This window comes from Mesoplodon mirus (assembly GCF_964341445.2).
Source record: "Mesoplodon mirus genome assembly, chromosome: 4".
Classification (NCBI taxonomy): domain Eukaryota; kingdom Metazoa; phylum Chordata; class Mammalia; order Artiodactyla; family Ziphiidae; genus Mesoplodon; species Mesoplodon mirus.
In genome coordinates this window covers 95,959,342-95,984,201 of record NC_138979.1, presented here as the reverse complement: position 1 = coordinate 95,984,201, position 24,860 = coordinate 95,959,342, and the positions used below count along the sequence as shown (strand labels likewise).

Below are 24,860 nucleotides of genomic sequence, written 5' to 3'. Positions count from 1 at the left end.
TCTGGTGACACTTCCTCAAATACTTCACTCACCCTTCATTCCCCTAACACTTACAGGCCACATCACACAAGTAAAATTTAGCATTACCTTTTCAGTATTACCTACTGTCAAATTCGTTCTTATGTCCTGGTCTTCTCTTCTGAAGGAGATTATACATGCTCCTTGAAGGTGGAAAGCAAAATTTATACCTGCTTTTTTAATAACCCTGGTAGCACTCAACACATTGCCAGTCTAAGCAATAGGTCGCGTGCAGTTCGGGGCCCACCTAAATATACCCTGCCCGTCCCAGTTTCCTCATGTGTTTCTACTCCTTTGAGCTTCACATTCTTTTTGCTCATGGCCTCAAAACCTCTTTGGAAAGTGATTAAGTCAACAAACACACACGTTACTAGGCATAGAGCAGGCACATTGTGAACATACTGAATTTTAAAAATCATTGCTATTAAAAAAAAAGGGACTAGGACTCATCGATTCACCCATGCACACAGGAATACAGGTTTTACTGTTATGCCAGTCTGGTCTCAGAGAAACACAGACACATCATTACGATGTGGGTCTAAAGAGGTCCAGTGACTGTCCAAGCTCACACACCCAGAATGATGGTGAGCCATAATTTTTTACTCCACTCAAACCATTGATTCTGAGTTAAAAGAGAAGTGACTGTGGAAACACAGAAAGCCCCATTTAAGTGGGTGGGAGGGACATGGAAGGGGCTCATGCTGAAGGGCATCTTGGTGGCATCATTGTAACACTGACTGATAAGAATCAGCCATATTGCCACATTGAATGAACACTTTTTGGAAAACCCAAATGGTCATTGTTCTACCAATCACAAAAATCATAAGAGCAACAAGAGCTTCCATCCAATAACCATAATATCAACAAGCCATCTCAAGATTCAAGGAATAAATTAAGGTGTTCGAATCACAGTTTTTGGATGGAAAGCTTTCTTTAAAAGCATCCAAAACTACTTGGTTAAATTTTCACCAACTTATATAAGGCTGTACACTTCCTGAAATAGGATCAATAATTCAGCTCAGGAAAATGCCCTTTAGAAACTTCCCATCTACATTCGTGCATGAAATACATTCAGAGAGAAGTTGTTAGGCGTTCACATTTACTGAACTTTCTGAGTTTGAGGCAGGATAAGTTTCTCAGCACTCAGACAAGTTCATCCCCCTTCTCAAATTCTGTTAGAATTCAAGAGAATTGAATGGGGGAAGGGTATGCCTGTGCTGATGTGAGACATAAAAATAACAGGAACCAGTGGGAACCAATGTTTTCCATTTCTTTATTTTTTAATAAAGTTGGAAAATAGCTATAATTAATCCAACACTTTTTCTGACATTTTTTGACATCGACACATTTTAATACAACTGTTTTCAGTACTTCTACCATTCACTCTGAACTCCTTTTAATAGGGATCACGAGTGGCTGTCTGGCTCGCTCTCACGTTTTTCTAACATTATTAACATATTTTAATGCAACAACTGTTCTCATTACTTCTATTATTCATTCCTATCATTAACCAAGAAAACTTTGAACTCCTTTCTAATGAGAATAATAATTCTAGCATTCGGCTCACTCTTCCCTCACTCTCCAATCTCACTTTGTGTTACACATCTTGGCAGTCTGAAATCCCACTTGTTTTATGTTTTCCACCTTCCAGTTTTCACAATATCATGTGTCATTTCCCAATTAATTTCACTTAGAATCATTAACCTTGTCTTTTGTGTTCTAAGCCCTTTATCTTTTAAAAGCACTTTTGATCATTTTTTAAGCCTGTGCTATGTCCTATAAAGTGCTTTGAAGCTTAAGGGTCTGTTGATAAATTAATGTCCTCTAGGTATTGAAATATCTTCCTTCAGCCTTCAAAGAGAAAAGTTTGCTTGGTCAGTCTTTGTGTTTGTGGAAATCATACCAGTTATCTGAGCTTTGTGTAAATTTTTCTCCCAAGTTCTCATCTACAAACACTAAGGGTAAGATTTAAGGTCATTCTTAGTCTCACATTTGTAAAATTTTAAATCTCTTTTATCTGCCTTTTTCTTCTGAGTATAAAAACTTTACCAGCAGGTATGTAAGAGAAGGAGAGGAGATTCAGAGGATTTGTTTGGGGTTTTTTTGTTGTTGTTGCAGTTTGTCTTTCAAGATTGGTCAAAAGAACAGCAGGGTATCATGGAAACAAAACACGCTTTGAATCTGGCCAGTCTACATTAGAATTCTACCTATTAGCAGTGTGACCTCAGACAAGTTACTAAATGGAACTCCACTTCAACTCTCTGGGATTTGTGGAAGATTAGTTATATGTGTAAAGTACCTGGTACACAGTTAGACTCACAGCTGTAAGAATGGGAGCCATTATCCAGCTGTGTGACCTTGAGTAAATCACTTAAGTGAGATCTCTGTGCAACAATGTATTCATATACAAAAGTGAGATAAGTAAAGTGCTCTCTTCATAGAGTTGTGAGATTAAATTAGTTTAATATAATACAGTGCTTAGAACCCTGCCTTTCAGATGGTAAGCACTATATATGTGTAAGCTACTATTATTATTATAACTAACTTTGTTATTATCATCACTGTTAACCATATATCTGTCAATATCCACACTGAGAGTGTCAGAACTATTTCCTGAACTCATCAAATGCTTTGCACAGAGTAGGTAATCAGTAAGTATCTCATCAAATCATTATCATTGCCATATTGCTTATTCAGCAGGTGCAGGGGGCTGTTCTCTACAACCACAGTTGTTCACACTGTTAATCTTCTTGCTTTAGGTGCATTCGTATCTCTGCTATTGCATTCCCTGCATAATTTATCAGCAACTTCCACACCTTCAGTATCACAGATTTGCTAACTTTTCAGCATGATATCTGCTGCAAAAAGTTTACAACTTCAGCCAACTTCTCAGTATCTTCTGAACATTATTTTCACTGATATCTTACTTTATCCAGTACTTTATAGGGAATCTAAAGTTTATCGTGCATACTTGCCCAGCCATGTTAGGTTAAAGAAAAAATCCATGTAAAAAGTTTAGCAGAGAGCCTGGTACATAGTAAGCATCTAATATATATTAGCTAGTCTTACTATTATCAAATATTTATATAAATTATTTCATTTAACCCTTTGGTAGATAATCCTATAAGGAAAATTCCCCATTCACAGGTGAAATTAATGATATGCAGAAAAATAAATAAATCAAGATCACAAGTTAGCAAACGAGAAAGAGAAAAGATTCAAACTGTGGTCTATCTTATCCACAAACACTCTTTCCACTACATTTGAGGAAACTTCACCATTTCTCCTTTCACCTTTTTTATAATTTTCAGTTTATTCCCATCTCCTTTTCAGCCTTACGGGGGAAGACTACTTCATCAATTATTATAAGCATTCGCGCTGAGATCTGTTGGGGTTTCTTCAAATCCATTTCCATTTGCAGTAATACCCTTTAAACTAGGCAAGACTGAGCAAAAGACCCGTGGGTTCTGCCTTTCTTAAAAGGATAGTCCACGTATGACGTGCTCAAAAATCCTTAAAAATCAGATAGATATAGATTCAAATCCCATCTCTATAGAGATTAGCTCATAGAGTCATTGTGTGTTACTCTACTTCAGTCTGTTCAGTAACTCTATGAAATAGGTACTTTTGTTATCCCCAATTTGTATCTGAATAGGCTGAGGCTGAGAAGGGTTCCAGAGTTCACTGTGTGGCCAGACATCCTGTTGGGAGTTCCCAAATCAACACACCACCAGCCAGGTCTAGTGGGGACCCTTGCTCATTCTAGGAGGGCCTGGCTCATCCCCTCTGAGCCACGGTAGGGGTCATTAGACCTGAGATACTCATGCCCCGCTCTGCTCTGCACCTTCCCTTTCTCAACTTTTGCTCTCATTCTTGGTTTTGCCAGCCCATAATGGGTTTTGGTGTTTTCCTTAGTATGTTTTAACTCCGAGACAAAGCTGCCTTATTCCGTCTGCTGTAGCTGCAGAATGTTGTTCCACTGCCTTGTCATTGTTAGGAAGCCCAACAGAAAACCCAGCCCCAGCTACACACCTGTGTGCTTTTGTTCAATATCATGCAAGCTCAAGAGAAAACCGTCTCTGTATCCTTGGCATGTTATTATTAAAAGAAAGATCAAAAGCAAATGTGGCAAATGGTTAACATCTATTTAATCTGGGTGGTAGGCACACCGGTGTCATATTATTCCTTGTACTTTCCTCTAAGTTTGAAATATTTCATAAATCAAGTAAAAATAACTATAAATATAAAAGACTGAATCATCTTACAAAATGCAGACAAAATATGGCTTTCCTTATCTAGTTACTACTCACAGAATGAAAATACCTCTTACACGTTGGAAAATAAGGATAAAGCCAAGTACATAAATGCATAATTACCCAGTAGTACATTACTTATTACTGGGTTTTTGCCCCCAAGGTCTTAAAATATAGACATCTACTCCTCTGATTTAGGGTTTGATGGTCAAGGCTTTCAAGGGTCATCCTCTAGAATTAAAGAACTGGTGGTAGAATGGATAGAAAGGCATGGGGCCAAGTCTGGTGATGACCAGTAGGGCTAAATAACCAGCGGTCAGAAGGCTGCACAAAGTGGCATTAATCACCATGGAGAAAGTAGTCCTCGGCCCCCCCCACCCCTGGCAACAAAGCACATTCATCAGCCTCCTGCGAGGAATTCCTTCTCTCAAGGACAGATTTACTTGAACCAAGCTTACAAGGCTGATGAATAAAATCAGGGTGCCAATATATTACTTTAATGAGAAATCTGTCATAGAGGCAGTGTGCTGACTCCCTGTAGAGACACTTACATTGAACATCAAATTATTATCACAAGTTTACGTGATTATCACAGTATGAGAAAAGAGGGGTTGTTAGCTACCTCTACTGGTATCAAGCTACAATAGCCCAATGTAGCCTTCCACACATATGGAAAAACACTGCCAACAGGAACTAAATACTAAAAATAATCCATTGGCCAAAATTCTCTCTCCTCTAGCTAGTTCCTAGATGGAGACTGCCAAAGTTTGCCCCATGACACTCACATTTCTATGCTTTGATAGTCATCAAACCCCTCTGTGAATTGAGACTTTCTTTCATTAATGTGCTGGTATACTCAATCACAGCAGGTCTTCTAGGCCACATGTCACCCACAGCATCAATTCTACCAATTATCTTTCTTAGAACTTGTTTTAAAAACTTCATGTAGCAACTTAGGTTGAGTCAAGGAAAGATGAGGAGATTTTTATGAGGGCCCATGAAATAATTCACAAAGTGCTCACCAGAGTATACCAAGTTTCTAGACTAGTGCCAGTCACTTAGTAGACTCTCAATAAATAGTTCTTATGTGAATGAAGAAAGCTCTCATTAAAAAAAAAGTAGTTCAGTACAAGCTTAAAGATCACACATTTTAACTAATCATTCTCACTGCTCACTTGATAAATACAATCATTCAGGTCTGGGAACTTTCTCCTACATGCACTTTTCCACATTCAGCCTGAGTTGCTTTGAGAAAATCCCCAAATGTTATTCATCACCCATCAGCCACTATTACCACTTCTATCACCAAGTACTACCATGGAGGCCTGCTTTCATAGTATTCTTACATTATTTGAGTGCCCAATGGGCACCAAGATGAATTAAGCATAAATTCTTGAGAAAGAAGATACTTCATCTTATTCCCATACCAATATGAATACCAACCACTCAGCACAGAATAGAAATAAATGTATAAACATTACTAAAATCTGAATTTATGGAAACATATGGCACCTTGCTATTAAAATGGGCCAACAAAGTTTTTAGTGAAATCAAAGTTCTAGAAGGCAAGAATCCTACTATCCTTAAGATCAGACCTACCCCAGCACGTGTGTGCTATGAGTGTTTTACTCACTGTGTACTGGTACTTCTCATTATATTCACGGTCATTGGCTTTTACTATCCGTTCCACTTCTAAAGAGAGAGAAATCAGGTATGAAATTAAATTTTCAACCAAAAGAAACATACAACTCTTTAATATCAAATAGGTTACTTTGATTGTCATCAAGGTTACAAGAATTCTTTCTTTTGAAATTTGAAGGGCATTGGTTTATTTCCAGCCTAAATGTTGGAACGTGTATTGGAAAATCCCAAAATGGAAAGCTGAAATGTTTTTCATTGTCTTTCTGATGCCAGCCATAAAGCAAAACAGTATGTGTCTCCAATTTCTATATCCCTTCAACTCCACAAAGACCCTTTCTGTTAACCTCAAGTAGTTCCTAAAAAAGAAGGAGCTGCTAAAAGTCAAATGCCACACTGGAAAGGAATCTTTTTTTGTTTTTGTTTTTTTTGCTTCAGAGTTACAAGATATAACATACCCAAACAAAACCATACTGAAGTGGCCAGTGAGGTCACTGACCTTATAGTCACGAAGCCAAAGGTGATATTTCTAAACAACCCATGCATATTGAGAGGAACTTGACAGTATCAGGGGACTGAGACCTACCCTTAGCTGGAAGTGGCCAAAAAAATAAAATCTCTTCTGAAAGCAAATGTAGAGTCTCGGTCCAAGGTAGCAACTTAGGAAGATCCTGACCTCACCTCCTCCTATGGACATACTGAATGTACAGATATATCTGGAACAACTTCCTCAGAACAAAACCTAGAAACTGGCTAAGAGATCCCTTCACATCGGGCAAACAAGAGGGAAACCAATCAAAGCAGGTAGGAAACGCTGAGACACAATCTCACTATAAACCCCACCCTCAGACAAAGCGGGAGGCAACTCAAAACCCAGAGCTTCAATCCGAGGAGCAAAGGGTTCAGACCCCACATCGGGCACCCCCACTTTTCAGACAGGTACCTGAGAGACAGCCTCCAAAGCACCTGCTTTGAAGACCAGTGGGGCAGGGCTGTGGCAAACTGAAGAGGAGCTCTTACAAGTGCCCTCAGGCAGACTCACCCCAGGGCCCAGCACAGAAGCAGCCCTTTGAAAAGCACCAGAAAAAGACTCACTAATTTTAAAGCATTGGTCTAAGGGGCACGGACCTCTGGGATACTCTCCAGGGACGGTTGCTGGTGGGTACCATCTCCCTGCTCTCCCTCTGCCTTGCTAATGCGGACGGGCGCCATCTTTTTTTTTTCTTCCTTTATTCTTTTTCCCCCTTGTCTTTTTTTTCTTATTTTTCTTTTCTTTTCCTTTTCTTTTTTTATTTTATTTTTATTTTCCACTGGGTGCCATCTTTGCACTCCCCCTCTGCCACACTGCAGAGCCCCAGGATCTCCTGGAAGGGAGCGTCAACACACACCTGGTGCCCCAGTTTTTACATCTGATGCTGGTTCTCACAGCTGCCACCCAGGGAACACTTCTTGATTGCCTGACTCTGAAGCCCATGGGCTTGTGTTTCTGGATCCCATGGGACTGTAACAATCAAAGATTCTATTCTTGGCAGACTACCACCCCCAGGGCACTGCACAGACAGCTGACTGAAACACATTCTCAGTCTTTCGGAGAAAGAGGCCTGTTTGCACGTCCAAAAGCTTTGGCCTGTGGGGCAGGCTTCTGGTTTGGTACTCTTACAGGGGACTACGGAGAGGCTCTCAGGGAATGGAGGCCAATGGACACAATCTTTGTGCTCTCTCTCTGCCTCGCTCCAGCTCGCCAGGATCTTCCAGAAAGGAGCTTATACCCTTCTCTGGTGCCCCAATTTTTCCGGCTACTGCCAGGGGACACTTCTATATCACCTGAAAGCAAGTACAAATAACAAAACAATAGGACAACAAACCCAAAGATTATCATAGTGCAGAAATTAAAATTTGTAGAGGGCAAGAAAAGACAATGCCCCAGAAACACCAGCAGAGCATGTTTTTGTAGTAAGGGTAGCACGTTCCTGCTCCATGTTTACTTAATCCAGAGTTGGCAAAAGGGTAACGGTGGAGTAATGAAAGCTATGGAAGGAAGATCAGCCAAGTAACCAACAGACATCAATGTTGGACTCTCCTAGTAACTAACTTGACCATCTCAACCTGGGAGTCCCTTAATCCCACAGTTCCCCACCTGGGTAAGTGACAGGTTGTAAAAAGTATAGGGATGTGGTAAGAGTCTGACTTTAGAGAAGGTACATACAACCACAGAGATAAAGGAGACTGGAGAGTGAAAAGTAGGGATGAGGAAAGGAAGAGCAAGAGAAAAGCAAAGAGAAGGAGAGCTGGAAGTAGAAGGGAGATGAGAAAGAAGACGGAGGTGAATAGCGAAAGAAGGAAGATAGGAGAATATCTTACCACCTGCTCCCTGTATACCAGGTACCACGAGTTATAAGAACTGATTCCTTTTTCCCAAAATTCCAAGAGGAATCTAAATGTCTCTACAGTCCCCGTGGCTCAGCTTTCAAGTATGAAGTTCACCTCTGAGGACTGCTCCTGACAAATGACACCCTGTCTTTGGTTATGGTTGGGCTCCATAGAGTGTTTATCTGTTTGATATCCACCTACATGGCTTCCTTCTTTACCATCTAATAAAGTCAGTTCCTTGTGTATAACTCTGAAATTGAGAACCCACCAGGAAGCAACCTCTCAACCAACCATCCCCTGAAAGAAAGATTTCAAAGTCTGACTGTAAAAGCATCATCCTCTCTCATCATTCCCCAACACAGAGCAAAAATATCAAAGCCCAAAATGGAATTTTGGAGGCTGAGAGACTTAAAAGCTTAGAAAGCTAGATGATTTGTTTATTCATCCCCACCTTAACCCAGGCATAGTAAAACTGCTGACAGGAGAACAGTGGATATTACTTGGGATTGGGTGGGGGGGGTCTCTTCCGCATGGCGAAGGCTAACCTGGCCCACTGGCCTCCTGCATGTAATTTACAGATTAACTTTAGCTTAAATCAAAAATCAGACTCGCTAACTTGTATATTGATGGCTTTAGTTTAGAGCATATACATTCAGATGATGATCATTTTTAAATTTCACATTTATATGAAGCACATCTAAGAATAGAATTCTATAGTTCTGTGTCTAATTTTACTTATTCCAAACACCAGAATCTTGACTCCTGTCCAGTGTCTCCATGTAACCATCCTCCCCAAGGACTGAGAATAGCCCTTTCCCAAAGTGGCCAAAGGAGTAATTTCTGTGCTGGGAAAGTTTGGATCCTCTCCTGGGTATCCACATTGCTCTTATCCCACGAGACCTTGTCAGAGCCAGGAAGTCCTCTCCTCTTTTTGCTTCTAAAATCTTCTTATTAAGACTTCATCTTTGTCTCTATACTTCCATTAAGTATTATCTTTCTGAACTGAGCCTTCATGGATAAATTCTGGGAGAAGATTTTCCATCCCTTCACTAAGCTCTGCAAAATTCTGGCTTTGGGTTTTAAATCCCTACAGTTTTCTGCCTTTAACCTGAATATGCTAGGCCTGAATTGTCTTTGTAGGAATTTACATTCTTCCATGTGCTACAACAGTGCATGAGGGGATATAAACCCCTGTTGGCAATAAGTCACATCCTGCAAGAAGGGGAAGCTGAGCACAAATCCCCCATAAACAACGCCCGCTATGGATTGCTCAGAGGTTCAGTGACTTAATGCCCAACATTTTGTAGGCATCCTTCCAGGTGTGAGAGGAATAAAAGGAAAGTGCTCATCAAGGGATTTATGAGTTAACACAGTAAGCTCATTCCTGCACAACTGGTATCACTAAATGTGTCTGGTTCCAAAAACGAGTAAAGTGATACACGTGGATGTATAAAATATAGTAAACCAGAGTATGTTTACAGTGGAATAAAAGAACTTCCAGTTCAAGTTAGCATGTCCTTCTACCTCCCTTACCTCTCAGGTCCCACTGAAATGACAGAAAATATATTTTTAAGAATAAAAACATAACAGTGCTGGAAAATAAGAATGGGGCTATCAGAGGCTCATAAATTTTAAAGAAAGTCTACAAAATAAAATAGAAATCAGATGGGATCAATTTGACCAAAAAAAAGAAAAAAAGATAGGAACAATGCTAGCCAAAAGACTTAGAAGAGTTGTTTTCCCAATGGAGCCCCAGAGAAGTTCCAAATTCAGCCAATAAATACAAAGATTGAGAGTGTGTTGTAGATAGGGTGACAGTCCCAGTGATGCCTAATGTCTTGGCAAAATAATTAATAGGGTGGCCTTGTACTCTCAAAAGTGTCTCAGTTTGGAACATAAATTATCTGATCACCTTAGTTTTGGAGAATTACCAAAATAATTATAATTGAGCCAGTTGGGCCCTCTCACACACCCCTCCCTTACCCACTGAAGAGACTAGGCAACATGCCTAGGGAAGAAACCAAGAGGGGATGTTCAGGCCTAAGAGAGAAGAAGCTCTGAACCTCCACATCAGCTACAGGAGACTCAGGCCCTCGTAAAGCCTGCCTTACTGAGGCAATTGTGGGATTTGCCAGATACCCTGACTAAACCACAATGCTACAGACTGAATGTTTGTGCCCCTCCCAAATTCATATATTGAGACTTAATCCCCAATGTGATGATATTTGAAAGCTTTTGGAAGGTAATTAGGTCATGAGGGTGGAGCCCCAATGAATGGGATTAGTGTCATTAAAAAAGAGGTCCCAGAGAGCTCTCTTGCCCCTTTCGTTATTTGATGACACAGAAAGAAGATAACCATCTATGAACCAGAAAGCAGCCCTCACCAGTCCCCAAATCTGCTGATGCCTTGATCACGGACTTCCCAGCCTCCAGAACTGTGAGAAATAAATTTTTATTGTTTACAAGCCACCTAGTCTTTGTACTCTGTTATAGCAAACAGAATGGACTAAGACACACAGAAAAACCTCTCTGTGTGCTGGATATATCACTGGTCCTCCTATTTAAAGGAGAGGCCTGACAGGGAAAAAGACCTTCGAAACTGCACTAATCCATCTAGTCCTTCATTTGTAAATACAAACCAGCAACCATAAGTCACCAGACATCTGAGAAAAACCAAGAGCACAAAACAGAAGGATCCAAGAGGAAGAGATAATGCTGAAAACAGGTGAGGAAAGGGGGTTGTTTTTCTCTTTAATTCTAATTAGTACCTCAAAGGTATTCAAGAAGACACAGCATCCATGAAACAAGAACAAGCTGATAGGAACAAAGAAAACAGAGAACAAGAGAAAGCTCCTTGAAATTAAAAATATTTAGTGCACGAACTGTATAGTAGGAAAGACAGAATGAAGAATAAGACTTAAGAAATCTCTTAAAATATATAAGAAAATGACAAAAAAGAAATGTGAAAAAAAAACACTTAGGAGAAAGGAACATAAACAATGGATGGGAGGAAATAATCAAATAAATAGAAGAAAATTTCTCTGCACCAGAGTAAGGCAACTCTTCAAAGCAAAAGGGCCATCAAGTGCCAGTCAGGATGAATGCAAATGGACTTACAGATCTTCATAAAATTTTGATAAAAAACAAAGAGAAAAATATTAAAAACTTCCAGAAGGAAAAAAATGGGTAGCCCCAGAGTCATAAGAATTAGAACAACATGAAATTTCTCATCAGCAACAAGGATGATAGAAAACACAGGAGTGATGCCTTCCAGTTTTAAGGAAAAAATGTTTTTGAACTTAGAATTCTATACTCAGGCAAATAATCAATCAAGTATGAAAGGGCAATAAAAACATCTTCAGACATGCAAGAGGGTTTACACACAAGATCATCTCCAAAATAATGTAATGTTGTACTCAAGAATGTACAACAGGAAAAATAATGGTTTAAGTTTTTAAAGTAAAGTTAACTGGAAGAAAATATAGAAGGATGATGATCAGCTAGTGTCCCTAATGAAAATAAAAATGCCTGACATGATGACCCACACACCTGTTCCAGGTGGACCACCAATTCTACAGAAAAAGGGAAGGCCTGTCTATTGCCCTTTACTTCATAGTCTGTAAGGTAAAAATAAACTAATTTCTTTGGGAAAGTACAATTATGTGTTAGTTGTTGGCTCAAACAATAATTTCTCTAACAACTCCTCATAAAGTAGTCATTGTTTGAGATAAAGAATATAATATGAGAATTTTAGAGCTGTGTTTTATAACAGGCCTATGGATATCATCTCAAACACAATTCCAAGGGCCCAATGACAGAGTCTCTGTACTCAGTCCCTGCTGAGCTGATGAAATTCAGAAATGTATTTTAGGATATTTAAAAGAGCAAATGAACTACATGTCCTTCGAGCAATCATCCTAATTATTTCTCTCAAATGCACTTGCGCTAAACACTAAATGACTATAAGCTTGAGATTGAACTTCCTAGAAAATACCTGGAGAGCTGCTATGCTGTGTTGCTAGCTGAGTATAGATGTGTAAGACAGAAGAGCAATGCTTAATAGTGTTAGCATTCTTTTGAGAGAGCTGAGGAGCCTACCAAGACACGTGTTTGGACAGGAAGCCATCCTTCACCATTTCAGTGAGCCAAGACAATAGCCATTAGCAGAGGCAAAATTATCTTAGACATTGTTTTTAATCTGCTCCAGAATATAGTAAAAGAGGTCATTAAACCTTCAAAGTTCTGTTTCACACAGGGTGTTGGAAATAGCCTTTACTCCCCAAATCTCGTCAAGGCCAAAATAATTTGATGTCTGCCTCAATCAAATAAAATATCAATGAAGCACTCATAGAATGCTTATTGTTGAGCCACGTGCTTCCTGTTACTTAATCCAAGATAACTAACTGAGGATACCTCACCTATTTTATGAAATGGTTATTTATAAGTCAGTTAAATGTTAGGGAACATTTATCAAAAAGAATAACCTGAGTTTCAGAATATGACCTGGAGGTACCCCCTCCCTCCCTGAAATAATTATCTTATAGGGCTGACAGTTTGTTTGACTTGGTTTCAGACAATGAAACCATATCCATTTATGTATGCATGTGTGCTTGTCTTTCCTTTTGGAAGCAGGAGATGCATCTAGAAAAATCCAACAGTGTTATCAGATAACTAAGACATAAGTTTAAAAGGTGGGAGAAAAAAAGGGGGGAGAATTCCCTGGTGGGCCAGTGATTAGGACTCCACGCTTCCACTGCAGGGAGCCTAGGTTCAATCCCTTGTCTGGGAACTTAGATCCCTAAGATCCCAGAATCACATGGCACAGCCAAAAACCAAAACAAAACAAAAAATTAAAAAAGATGGGAGGGACCTAACACTACTCTGCTGGGAATTTTTAATTGCAATCAAGATGCTGTTCTCACGTCACCAAGACTTTTTAGACCCATAAAAATAGGTTTGATCAAAGAGCCCTCAGAAGAGGCCCGAGATCTTCCACCAAACCATCTGCGTGAGCACATTTTAACTCAGGACCTCTCCTTACCTATGCTTCCTCTGTAAAATAATGCCACTTTCTGTTGCCATCATTAAGTGAGAAAATGTAGGGAAAGCACTTTATAAACAGAAAAATACTTGAAGAGTCTTTTTTTAATGAAAAAAAATAGAAAGTAAGAGGTGAAAAAAAAAGGAAATCATCCAAGCTTGGCTAGTTAGTCTTAACGTCACTATTACTATTATTACTGAAGAGGGTCTGAAGTAATTTTCTGAATATTCTCAGTAGAAATTGACAAATGCCCATTGATTCTACTCTAGGTCCTCAAAGGCAACACCCACTTCCTAATCTGGGCTCTTCTCCCTCATAACAAAATAAATTTTACATTATCCAGCTTCCACTTCCAGGAGACAAGAGAAGGCAGGTCACTTACATCTTTTTTGATGAGTTTGTCTCTGAACAATGCATAACACCTTAGGGTTTAAGACTAGTTAGTGAATGCAGCAACTCTGTTAACAAGACCAAGAGTAAAGGGAAGATTTAGGAGGCTTCCACCAGGCCCATGAATGATCACAGCAACTATGAGCCCACAATTAATGAACACACTGTCTTTCTTCAATTAACTCCAGAGCATTTTGCCCTTTACCAAATGTGGTTTAGGAGACAGCCTCCAGGCAGTTGGCTTTAGCTCCCCAAAATCATGAAATGATGAAGCACCACAGAGAATTTAGGGGTCTCTGAATATAATCCTGATGGCATGGACTGATATTTTCTTATCAAGGTTGGTCCCAGTCCAGAAGCTGAAGAAGGTCTCGAAACATGGAGAATCATTTGAGGTTTGGGGTTGTTGGTCTTTTGGGTTGGGTCAGAAATCTCACAAAAATTCCCTCAAGCCAAATCAATAACTTAAGCTTTTTCCCTTCTTAATTTTCTTTCATTTGTCACAATCTGGTCTGTGGTTGGGAGCCAAAGCAATTCATTAAAGACATGAGGAAAGAACAATGAGTAGGGAGAACTTTAAAGAAAAGAGTTCCCCAGCCTTCAAGATTTCCTGATTTGATTCCAAAAGCACATTCTGATACAATTGAAAAATATGTGTCCTGAATCAGGGTTTCCTATTGAAACCCAGTGGTGACCTGCAGCTGCTGGGATTTATTGACATTTAATCAGCAAACTAAAGAGAGAATCGAGGCAAAAAAAAAAAAAAAATCTTTCCACAAGTTTTAAAAAAATTCTTGTCCTCAAAAAAGAGCTTGGAAACAGAATTAGGGGAGTCAAACAAATACTAAAGGGCCTTGGTTTTGTTTTCCTCTGGGCTGAGCCAATTTGCTCATCAGGTCCAGATATCTGGAAAATTTGATTTATTGGGAGCTTTGTTCCTCTCATGGCTTACGATAGCTTCACAAAGAAAAATAAAAATATTTTACCAATTCATTCTTCTTCAAGCATACGTGAATTATATTATACACATTACAAGTAAAATCGACAAAAAATTTTCTTATGAGCCCTCACCATGTGGTTTTCTGTAAGTATAGATTCACAACTAGAGATTTAAGACTTACTGTAATATAGTGAAGATAGTAACAGCTAACATTTATTGAGCACTGGTTAAAAGCTAGATACTATATGAAGTGTTTCACATGCATTAACCCTCAAAACAATCCTATTAGGTATGCACTATTATTAGCCCCACTTTACAAGTGAGAAAAATAAAGGCCTAGCACGATTATGCAATAGAGTCAGATTTAAAACACTGAACTTCCAACCTTGTAAAAGGAGCTTGGAAGAGATTCTAGGTATAAGGAGATGGTGGGTGGTACCATGCAGAGATGATTGGGAAACTGTAAATTAATGTATGCCTGTGTCCAGAGGTCAAGGAGAGGGAAAAGAGGCCTCTCTAGACAAAAGTGATACTCCAGGATGTACTATAAGTCACAGGCTCCTTCCCAATTAACCTTGGCGCCCTGGGACCTCTTACATTTCATTCCTTCCAGCCCTCTCTCTGCTTCACAGTAGAGGCCCCATCAGAGAACCTGACTGCCCTCTCCTTGGAGACTTTCAGCAGTCGTTGCTGAGAAGACTCTCCCAAACCCCTGTCCAAAACTTACTGCTTTCTTAGCAACCTTTCTCTTATGGATCCGGTGCTAGACTGCTGGTTTTTTAATCTACATTCTTTTACAATTTGATTATATACAGCAAAAATTGCATTGTTATAAACTATGCCAGGATCAGAATGTTTTCTGTACAGATGAAAAACAGCTATATTTTTCCATAGCCTGCCTATGCAAAAAAGAAAAAAAAAAAAAAAAAAAAACCCGCAGGATCTACCCCAAGGATCCCAAGAGCCTAGAAAAAGCTGAAGGACATTTAATTTCCCTTTGTGAGACACATTCCAGCCATCCAAGGAAAATCAAGCCACCTGTCACAAAGTGAGAGGAAAGAACCCCAGGTGGGGAAGACAGAGACATGTGAGAAGGAAATCTGAGGAGGGTTCTTATCTGCTTCATACCTTATCAGCTTACACAGGAAGCTGCGTTTCTCAAAGCTTGTGTTTGTCATTTTGAGATGCATAGGGCTATAAATATGAGTTTCTTTAGTACATATCGGTTTCAGGTCTCAATCCCTGAAACCGTGTGGCAAATAAAATCTGCTGGAGCCAAGACAAAGTGATTTATTGCAGAAATATTTAATGAACTCCTTTGAGCAAGGCTCTATTCTAGACAGTGAGGAAAAACAAACAAGACATCAATAGTCTTCAAAGGGTAAACGTGCCTACAATACCTGCACAGCAAGGAAGCAGAAGAGAGGCCTAGGGAGCCACAGAAAGCAGAGAAAAGGAAAGTCAAGTCCAGGTGGGTGGTAAAAAGGCATCTCCACCTGTCCTAGGCAGCTCTGAAGGGAAGTTAGGCAGCTGTATACAAACTGTGGAGTGTGGTAGGTTGTTTTTGCCAAGCACCTTATCTAAGCTGAGCCATAGTCATTTACTGAAAAGAGAAGACATTTGGTAGAGGTGGTCTGCCACCTGAGATGGGGTGAAATATGGGCTTTGTAAGAGGATATCTACAGTTCCTCCTCGGATGTGCCTTCTAGTAGATTATTGGACCAAGTGTGAAAAGACAGAAAGAAAAAAATAGGGGCCTCGATTTATTTACCTATTCGTGAAGCATTCAGATAATACACATTTTAAAGGAGATAAAATAGAGCCAGAACTTTGGGCAGAAAAGAAATCTGCCTACTTCTCTGCCCCTCCTCTGCACACACTCTGGTCCAAGCCAGCTCACCTCTCCTCCCAGCTGTCCTAATAACCCCTCCTCAGGTTTCCTCACTTCTACCCCTGCCCCTATCACCTATTTTCAACAGAGCAACCAGAGTGACCCTTTCAGAATTGCATGAGTTTCCGATTGCTGCTCTAGCAAATCACCACAAATGTAGTTGCTTAAACAATACAAACATATTGTCTTATTGCTCTGGAAGTCAGAAGTCCAAAACTGGATCTCACAAGGCTAAAATCAAGGTGTTTCCTCAAGACTGAGTCCCTTCTGGAGGCTCTAGAAGAGAATCTGTTCCTTGCCTTTTCGAGCTTCTGGAGGCTGCCACACTCCTTGGGTCATGGGTGCATCACTCTGACCTCTGCTTCCGCCATTACATTGCCTTCTCTGATTTTGACTCTGCTGCCTTCCTCTTATAAGAACCGTTGCGATTACAATGGGACCACCCTTATAATCTTTCCATTTTAAGATCCTTAACTTCATCACATCTGCAGTGTCTTTTACCATGTAAGGTCATATAGCCACAGGTCCTGAGGTTTAGGACATGGACATCTTTGCAGGAGGGGGCATTAATCTGCCTACCACAAAAATCATCTCTTTTCTCTGCACAAAATGTCCACTGTTGCTCTGTCTCAAGAGAGAAGCCAGCTCTTACAAAGGCTTCAGGGCCCTGCTTGATCGTCACACACCCACCCTGTTACCTCTCTGACCTCAAATAGCTACCAGAAGCAGACCCTCCATGAAGCTAATGAAGCTTAAGCTTCAGCTCACCTCACTTGCACTTTCCATCCCAAGGCCCTGGGAGTAGCACTAGAAATTTGTTTGCATTGCTTTTACTCTGTTTTGCTTTTTGATTTGCAATATTAAAATATTTTAGCCACAAGAGCTAAGACCATTGTCTCCTCCACTCTATCTCCACCTGTCACATTTTGCTCGTATGAGACGATGCTGGAATCCACATGAGGGGCTATCAAGTGGGAAATACATTGAGGTTGTGTTTAGTGGAGTGTAATTATGTGATTCACTGTCACTTCTGTATAGATTTAACTTACTGGTGGTCACCCCAGAATAGGAATGGTTCTCCTATCTCCATGGGGAATCACCCAGCATTGCAAGATGAAGGTGCAGGGCCCAAGGTCATATGGCAGCATGACTGTGTCTGATAGCACCTGGCACCAAAAGAATGTGGATCATGGAGGAGACAGGGGTTTTCAACACAGAGACAGAAGGTAGCCTACACAGGATTCTTCAAATCATCACACATGGAAAATTGTATGGGGAAGATTTAACTTTCATCAACTATTAGTCAAAACAGAATTTATCTCATGTTAGCAGTATTAGGAGAATGAAGTGCTGAGTATCCTCAATACTATATGTAATAAGCATATCACATATTTTTTTACATAGTCATTGCAAAATATAAAATTTATTAGTATTCCTGTGCTTATAGAGCACAAACCAATTTGTACTAGTACTAAATATAGTAAGTACATCTGTCATAGCTCAGATATGAAGGAAACTTGATGGAAGTTTTCCCAACGTTGACAATTCTAAATCTTTACATGACATTACGAAGTCATGAAGCTGAAAAACTATTCTAATCTATCATAAGCTAACATAATTTTTAAACTAATTTAGATTAGTTCAAGATGGCAGCGTAGAAGGTCGTGCACTCACTCCCTCTTGTGAGAGCACCGGAATCACAACTAAATGCTGAACTATCATCGACAGGAAGACACTGGAACTCACAAAAAAAGTTACCCCACATCCAAAGACAAAGGAGAAGCCACAATGAGAGAGTAGGAGGGGTGCAATCACAATAAAATCAAATCCCATAACTGCTGGGTGGGTGACTCACAAACTGGAGAACAATTATTACACAGAAGTCCACCCGCTGGTGTGAAGGTACTGAGCCCCACATCAGGCTTCCCAACCTGGGGGTCTGGCAATGGGAGGAGGAATCCCCAGAGAATCAGACTTTGAAGGCCAGCGGGATTTGTTTGCAGAACTTTGACAGGACTGGGGGAAACAGAGACTCCATTCTTGGAGGGCACACACAAAGTAGTGTGCACATCAGGACCCAGGGGAAGGAGCAGTGACCCCGTAGGAGACAGAATCAGACGTAAATGCTAGTGTTGGAGGGTGTCCTGCAGAGGCGGAAGGCAGCTGTGGCTCACCACAAGGACAAAGACAGTGGCAGCAGAAGTTCTGGGAAATACTCATTGGTGTAAGCCCTCCCAGTGTCCACCATTAGCCCCACCAAAGAGCCTGTAGGGTCCAGTGCTGGGTCACCTCAGGCCAAACAACCAACAGTGAGGGAACTCAGCCCCACCTATCAGCAGACAAGCAAATTAAAGTTTTATTGACCTCTGCCCACCAGAGCAACACCCAGCTCTACCCATAACGAGTCCCTCCCATCAGGAAGTTTGCACAAGCCTCTTAGAGAGCCTAATCCACCCGAAGCCAGACAGCAGAAGCAAGAAGAACTACAATCCTGCAGCCCACAGAAGGAAAACCAAAATCACAGAAAGACAGACAAAATGAAAAGGCAGAGGACTATGTTCCAGATGAAGCAACAAGATGAAACCCTAGAAAAACAACTAAATCAAGTGGAGACAGGCAACCTTCCAGAAAAAGAATTCAGAATAATGATAGTGAAGATGATCCAGGACATCAGAAAAAGAACGGAGGCAATGATTGAGAAGATGCAAAAAATGTTTAACAAAGACCTAGAAGAATTAAAGAACAACAACAAAAAAAAGATGAACAATACAATGACTGAAATGAAAAACACACTAGAAGGAATCAATAGCAGAATAACTGAGGCAGAAGAACGGATAAGTGACCTGGAAGACAGAATGGTGGAAATCACTGCATGGAACAGAATAAAGAAAAGAGGATGAAAAGAAATGAAGACAGCCTAAGAGACCTCTGGGACAACATTAAACACACCAAAAATCACATTATAGGGGTCCCAGAGGAGAAGAGAGAGAGAGAAAGGACCCAAGAAAATCTTTGAAGAGATTATAGTTGAAAACTTCCCTAACATGGGAAAGGAAATAGCTACCCAAGTCCAGGAAGCACAGAGTCCCAGGCAGCATAAGCCCAAGGAGAAACACACCAAGACACATATTAATCAAACTGACAAAAAACTAAAGACAAAGAAAAATAATTAAAAGCAACAAGGGAAAAACAACAAACAACATACAAGGGAACTCCCATAAGGTTAACAGCTGATTTCTCAGCAGAAATTCTACAAGCCATAAGAGAGTGGCATGATATATTTAAAGTGATGAAAGGGAAGAACCTACAACCAAGAATACCCTACCCAGCAAGGATCTCATTCAGATTTGATGGAGAAATCAAAAACTTTACAAATAAGCAAAAGCTAAGAAAATTCAGCACCACCATACCAGCTCTACAACAATTGCTAAAGGAACTTCTCTAAGTGGGAAACACAAGAGAAGAAAAGCACCTACAAAAACAAACCCAAAACAATTAAGAAAATGGGAATAGGAACATACCTATCAATAATTACCTTAAATGTGAATGGATTAAATGCACCAACCAAAAGACACAGGCTGGCTGGATGGATACAAAAACAAGACCCGTATATATGCTGTCACAACAGACTCACTTCAGACCTAGGGACACATACAGACTGAAAGTGAGGGGATGGAAGAAGGTATTCCATGCAAATGGAGATCATGAGAATGAGAGAGTAGTAATATTCATATCAGACAAAATACACTTTAAAATAAAGACTGTCACAAGAGACAAGAAAGGACACTACGTAAGGATCAAGGGAACAATCCAAGAAGAAGATATAACCATTGTAAATATATAGGCACCCAACATAGGAGCACCTCAATACATAAGGCAACTGCTAACAGCTATAAAAAAGGCAATCTACAGTAACACAATAATACTGAGGGATTTTAACACCTCACTTACACCAATGGACAGATCATCCAGACAGAAAATTAATAAGGAAACACAAGCTTTAAATGACACAACAGACAGGATAGATTTAATTGATATTTATAGGACATTCCATCAGAAAACAGCAGATTACGCTTTCTTTTCAAGTGCACACAGAACATTCTCCAGGATAGATCACATTTTGGGTCATAAATCAAACCTCAGTAAATTTAAGAAAATTTAAATTGTATCAAGCTCTTTTCTGACCACAACACTATGAGATTAGAAATCAATTAAAGGAAAAAAAAACTAAAAAAATAGAAACACATGGAGGCTAAACAATACACTACAAAGTAACCAAGAGATCACTGAAGAAATCAAAGTGGAAATCAAAAAATATCTAGAGACAAATGACAATGAAAACATGATGATTCAAATCCTATGGGATGCAGCAAAAGCACTTCTAAGAGGGAAGTTTATCGCAACACAATCCTACCTCAAGAAACAAGAAAAATCTCAAATAAAGATTTGAAATTTAAACTTATCTAACCTTACACCTAAAGGTGTAAGGTGTAAGGTGTAGATAGGTATAACCTATCTACACCTTACACCTAAAGTAACTAGAGAAAGAAGAACAAACAAAACCCGAAGTTAGTAGAAGGAAAGAAATCATAAAGATCAGAGCAGAAATGAATGAAATAGAAACAAAGAAAACAATACCAAAAATCAATAAAACTAAAAGCTGGTTCTTTAAGAAGATAAACAAGCTTGAAAAATCTTTAGCCAGACTCATCAAGAAAAAGAGGGAGAGGACTCAAACCAATAAAATTAGAAATGAAAGAGGAGAAGTTACAATGGACACCACAGAAATAAAAAGCATCATAATAGACTACTAAAAGAAACTATATGCCAATAAAATGAACAACCTGAAGAAATGCACAAATTCTTAGAAAGGTATAAACTTCCAAGACTGAACGAGGAATAAATTGAAAATACGAACAAACTAATCACAAGTAATGAAATTGAAACTCTGATTAAAAATCTTCCAACAAACAAAAGTCCAGGACCAGATGGCTTCACAGGTGAATTCTATCAGACATCTAGAGAAGAGCTAACACCCATCCTTCTCAAACTCTTCCAAAAAATTGCAGAGGGAGGAACACTTCCAAACTCATTCTACAAGGCCACAATCACCCTGATACCAAAACCAGACAAAAATACTAGGAAAAAAGAAAATTACAGACCAATATCACTGATAAATATAGATGCAAAAATCCTCAGCAAAATATTATCAAACAGAATCCAACAACACATTAAAAGGATCATACACCATGATCAAGTGGGATTTATTCCAGGGATACAAGGATTCTTCAACATACGCAAATCAATCAATGTTACACAACATAGTAACAAATTGAAGAATAAAAACCATATGATCATCTCAATAGATGGAGAACTAGCTTTTGAAAAAATTCAATTTATGATAAAAACTCTCCAGAAAGTGGGCACAGAGGGACCCTACCTCAACATAATAAAGACCATATAAGACAAACACACAGCAAACATTCTCAATGGTGAAAAACTGAAAGCATTTTCTCTAAGATCAGGAACAAGACAAGGATGTCCACTCTCACCACTATTATTCAACATAGTTTTGAAAGTCCTAGCCACAGCAATCAGAGAAGAAAAATAAATAAAAGGAATACAAATTGGAAAAGAAGAAATAAAACTGTCACTGTTTGCAGATGACATGATACTATACACAGAGAATCCTAAAGATGCTATCAGAAAACTAATAGAGCTAATCAATGAATTTGGTAAAGTTTCAGGATACAAAATTAATGCACAGAAATCTCTTGCATTCCTATACACTAACAACAAAAGATCAGAAAGAGCAGTTAAGTAAACAATCCCATTCACCACTGCAACAAAAAAATAAAATACCTAGGAATAAACCTATACCTAAGTAGGTAAAATACCTGTACTCAGAAAACTATAAGACACTAATGAAAGAAATCAGAGATGAAACAAACAGGTGGAGAGATATACCGTGTTCTTTGATTGGAAGAATCAACATTGTGAAAATGATTATACTACCCAAAGCAACCTACAGATTCAATGCAATCCCTATCAAATTACCAATGGTATTTTTCACAGAACTAGAACAAAAAATCTTAAAATTTGTATGGAGTCACAAAAGATCCCAAATAGTCAAAGAAATCTTGAGAAGAAAAAAAACAAAAAACGGAGCTGGAGGAATCAGACTTCCTCGCTTCAGACACTACTACAAAGCTACAGTAATCAAGACAATATGGTACTGGCACAAAAACAGAAACATAGATTAATGGAAAAGGATAGAAAGCCCAGCAATAAACCCACCTATTGCCAACTAATCTATGACAAAGTAGGAAAGGATATACAGTGGAGAAAAGACAGTGTCTTCAATAACTGGTGCTGGGAAAACTGGACAGCTACATGGAAAAGAAAGAAATTAGAACACTCCCTAACACCATACACAAAAATAAACTCAAAATGGATTAAAGACCTAAATGTAAAGCCAGACACTATAAAACTCTTAGAGGAAAACATAGGAAGAACACTCTTTGACGTAAATCACTGCAAGATCTTTTTTGACCCACCACCTAGAGAAATGGAAATAAAAACAAAAATAAACAAATGGGACCTAATGAAACTTAAAAGCTTTGCACAGCAAAGGAAACCATAAACAAGATGAAAAGACAACCCTCAGAATGGGAGAAAATATTTGCAAACAAAGCAACTGACAAAGGATTAATCTCCAAAATATATAAATAGCTCATGCAGCTCAATATCAAAAAAACAAAAAACCCAACCCAATCCAACAATGGGCAGAAGATCTAAATAGACATTTCTCCAAAGAAGACATACAGATGGCCAAGAGGCATATGAAAAGCTGCTCAGCATCACTAATTATTAGAGAAATGAAAATCAAAATTACAGAGGTATCACCTCACACTGGTTAGAATGGGCATCATCAGAAAATCTACAAACAATACATGCTGGAGAGGGTGTGGAGAAAAGGGAACCCTCTTGCACTGTTGGTAGGAATGTAAATTGATACAGCCAGTATGGAGAACAGTATGGAGGTTCCTTTAAAAACTATAAATAGAATTACCATATGACCTAGCAATCCCACTGCTGGGCATAAACCCAGAGAAAACCATAATTCAAAAAGACACATGCACCTGAATGCTCATTGCAGCACTATTTACAATATCCAGGTCATGAAGCAACCTAAATGTCCATCAACAGACAAATGGATAAAGAAGATGTGGCACATATATACAATAGAATATTACTTGGCCATAAAAAGAAATGAAATTGAGTTATTTATAGTGAAGTGAATGGGCCTAGAGTCTGTCGTACAGAATGAAGTAAGTCAGAAACAGAAAAACAAATACCATATGCTAACATATATATATAGAATCTAAAAAAAAAAAGTTTCTGAAGAACATAGGGGCAGGACAGGAATAAAGACACAGATGTAGAGAGTGGACTTGAGGACACGGGGAGGGGGAAGGGTAAGCTGGGATGAGGTGAGAGAGCGGCATAGACATATATACACTACCAAATGTAAATAGATAGCTAGTGGGAAGCAGCCACACAGCACAGGGAGATCAGCTAGGTGCTTTGTGACCACCTAGAGGGGTGGCATAGGGAGGGTGGGAGGGAGATGCAAGAGGGAGGGGATATGGGGATATATGTATATGTATAGCTGATTGACTTTTTTATAACTCAGAAACTAACACACCATTGTAAGTCAACTATACTCCAATAAAGATGTTTAAAAAAATGAAGATGTGGTACATATATACAATGGAATATTACTCAATCATAAAAAGGAATGAAATTGGGTCATTTGTAGAGACGTGGATGGACCTGAAGACTGACATACATTGTAAAGTAGGTCAGAAAGAGAAAAACAAATATTGTATATTAACAGATGTACGTGGGATCTAGAAAAATGGTACAGACAAATGAGTTTGCAAGGCAGAAACAGAGACATAGATGTAGAGAATAAATGTATGGACACCAAGTGGGAAAAGCAGAGGTGGGTGTGGGGGGCATGAACTGGGGGATTGAGATTGACATATATACACTAGTATTTATAAAATAGATAACTAATGAGAACCTGCTGTGTATTACAGGGTACTCCACTTCGCTGTACAGTAGAAACTAACAAACATTGTAAAACAACTATACCTCAATTTAAAAAGAAAAACTAATTTAAATAATGTGCTAGAGGAAAAATTGAATTATCTTTCTAGTGTCTCTATAGAAAATTGTATAACAAAATAATGGTCATGACAGAGGCAGTCAAAAAATATGGGGCCAAAAATACAGGAAGAAAGGTATTATAGA

At 39.1% G+C, this 24,860-nt stretch overlaps 1 protein-coding gene across 4 annotated transcripts in view; it reads right to left on the bottom strand.

Moving 5' to 3' along the window:
• ATP8B4 (ATPase phospholipid transporting 8B4 (putative)) overlaps positions 1–24,860 on the bottom strand; it is a 257,802-nt gene that overhangs the window by 208,584 nt on the left and 24,358 nt on the right. For 3 of the 4 annotated variants that reach the window (XM_082616903.1, XM_082616904.1, XM_082616906.1), the window contains exon 3: positions 5,905–5,963. The exons of the other annotated variant lie outside the window; for it this stretch is intronic. In XM_082616903.1, the coding sequence (XP_082473029.1) occupies positions 5,905–5,963 (59 nt within the window). The remainder of the gene's footprint in view (positions 1–5,904; positions 5,964–24,860) is intronic. 4 annotated transcript variants of the gene reach the window in all.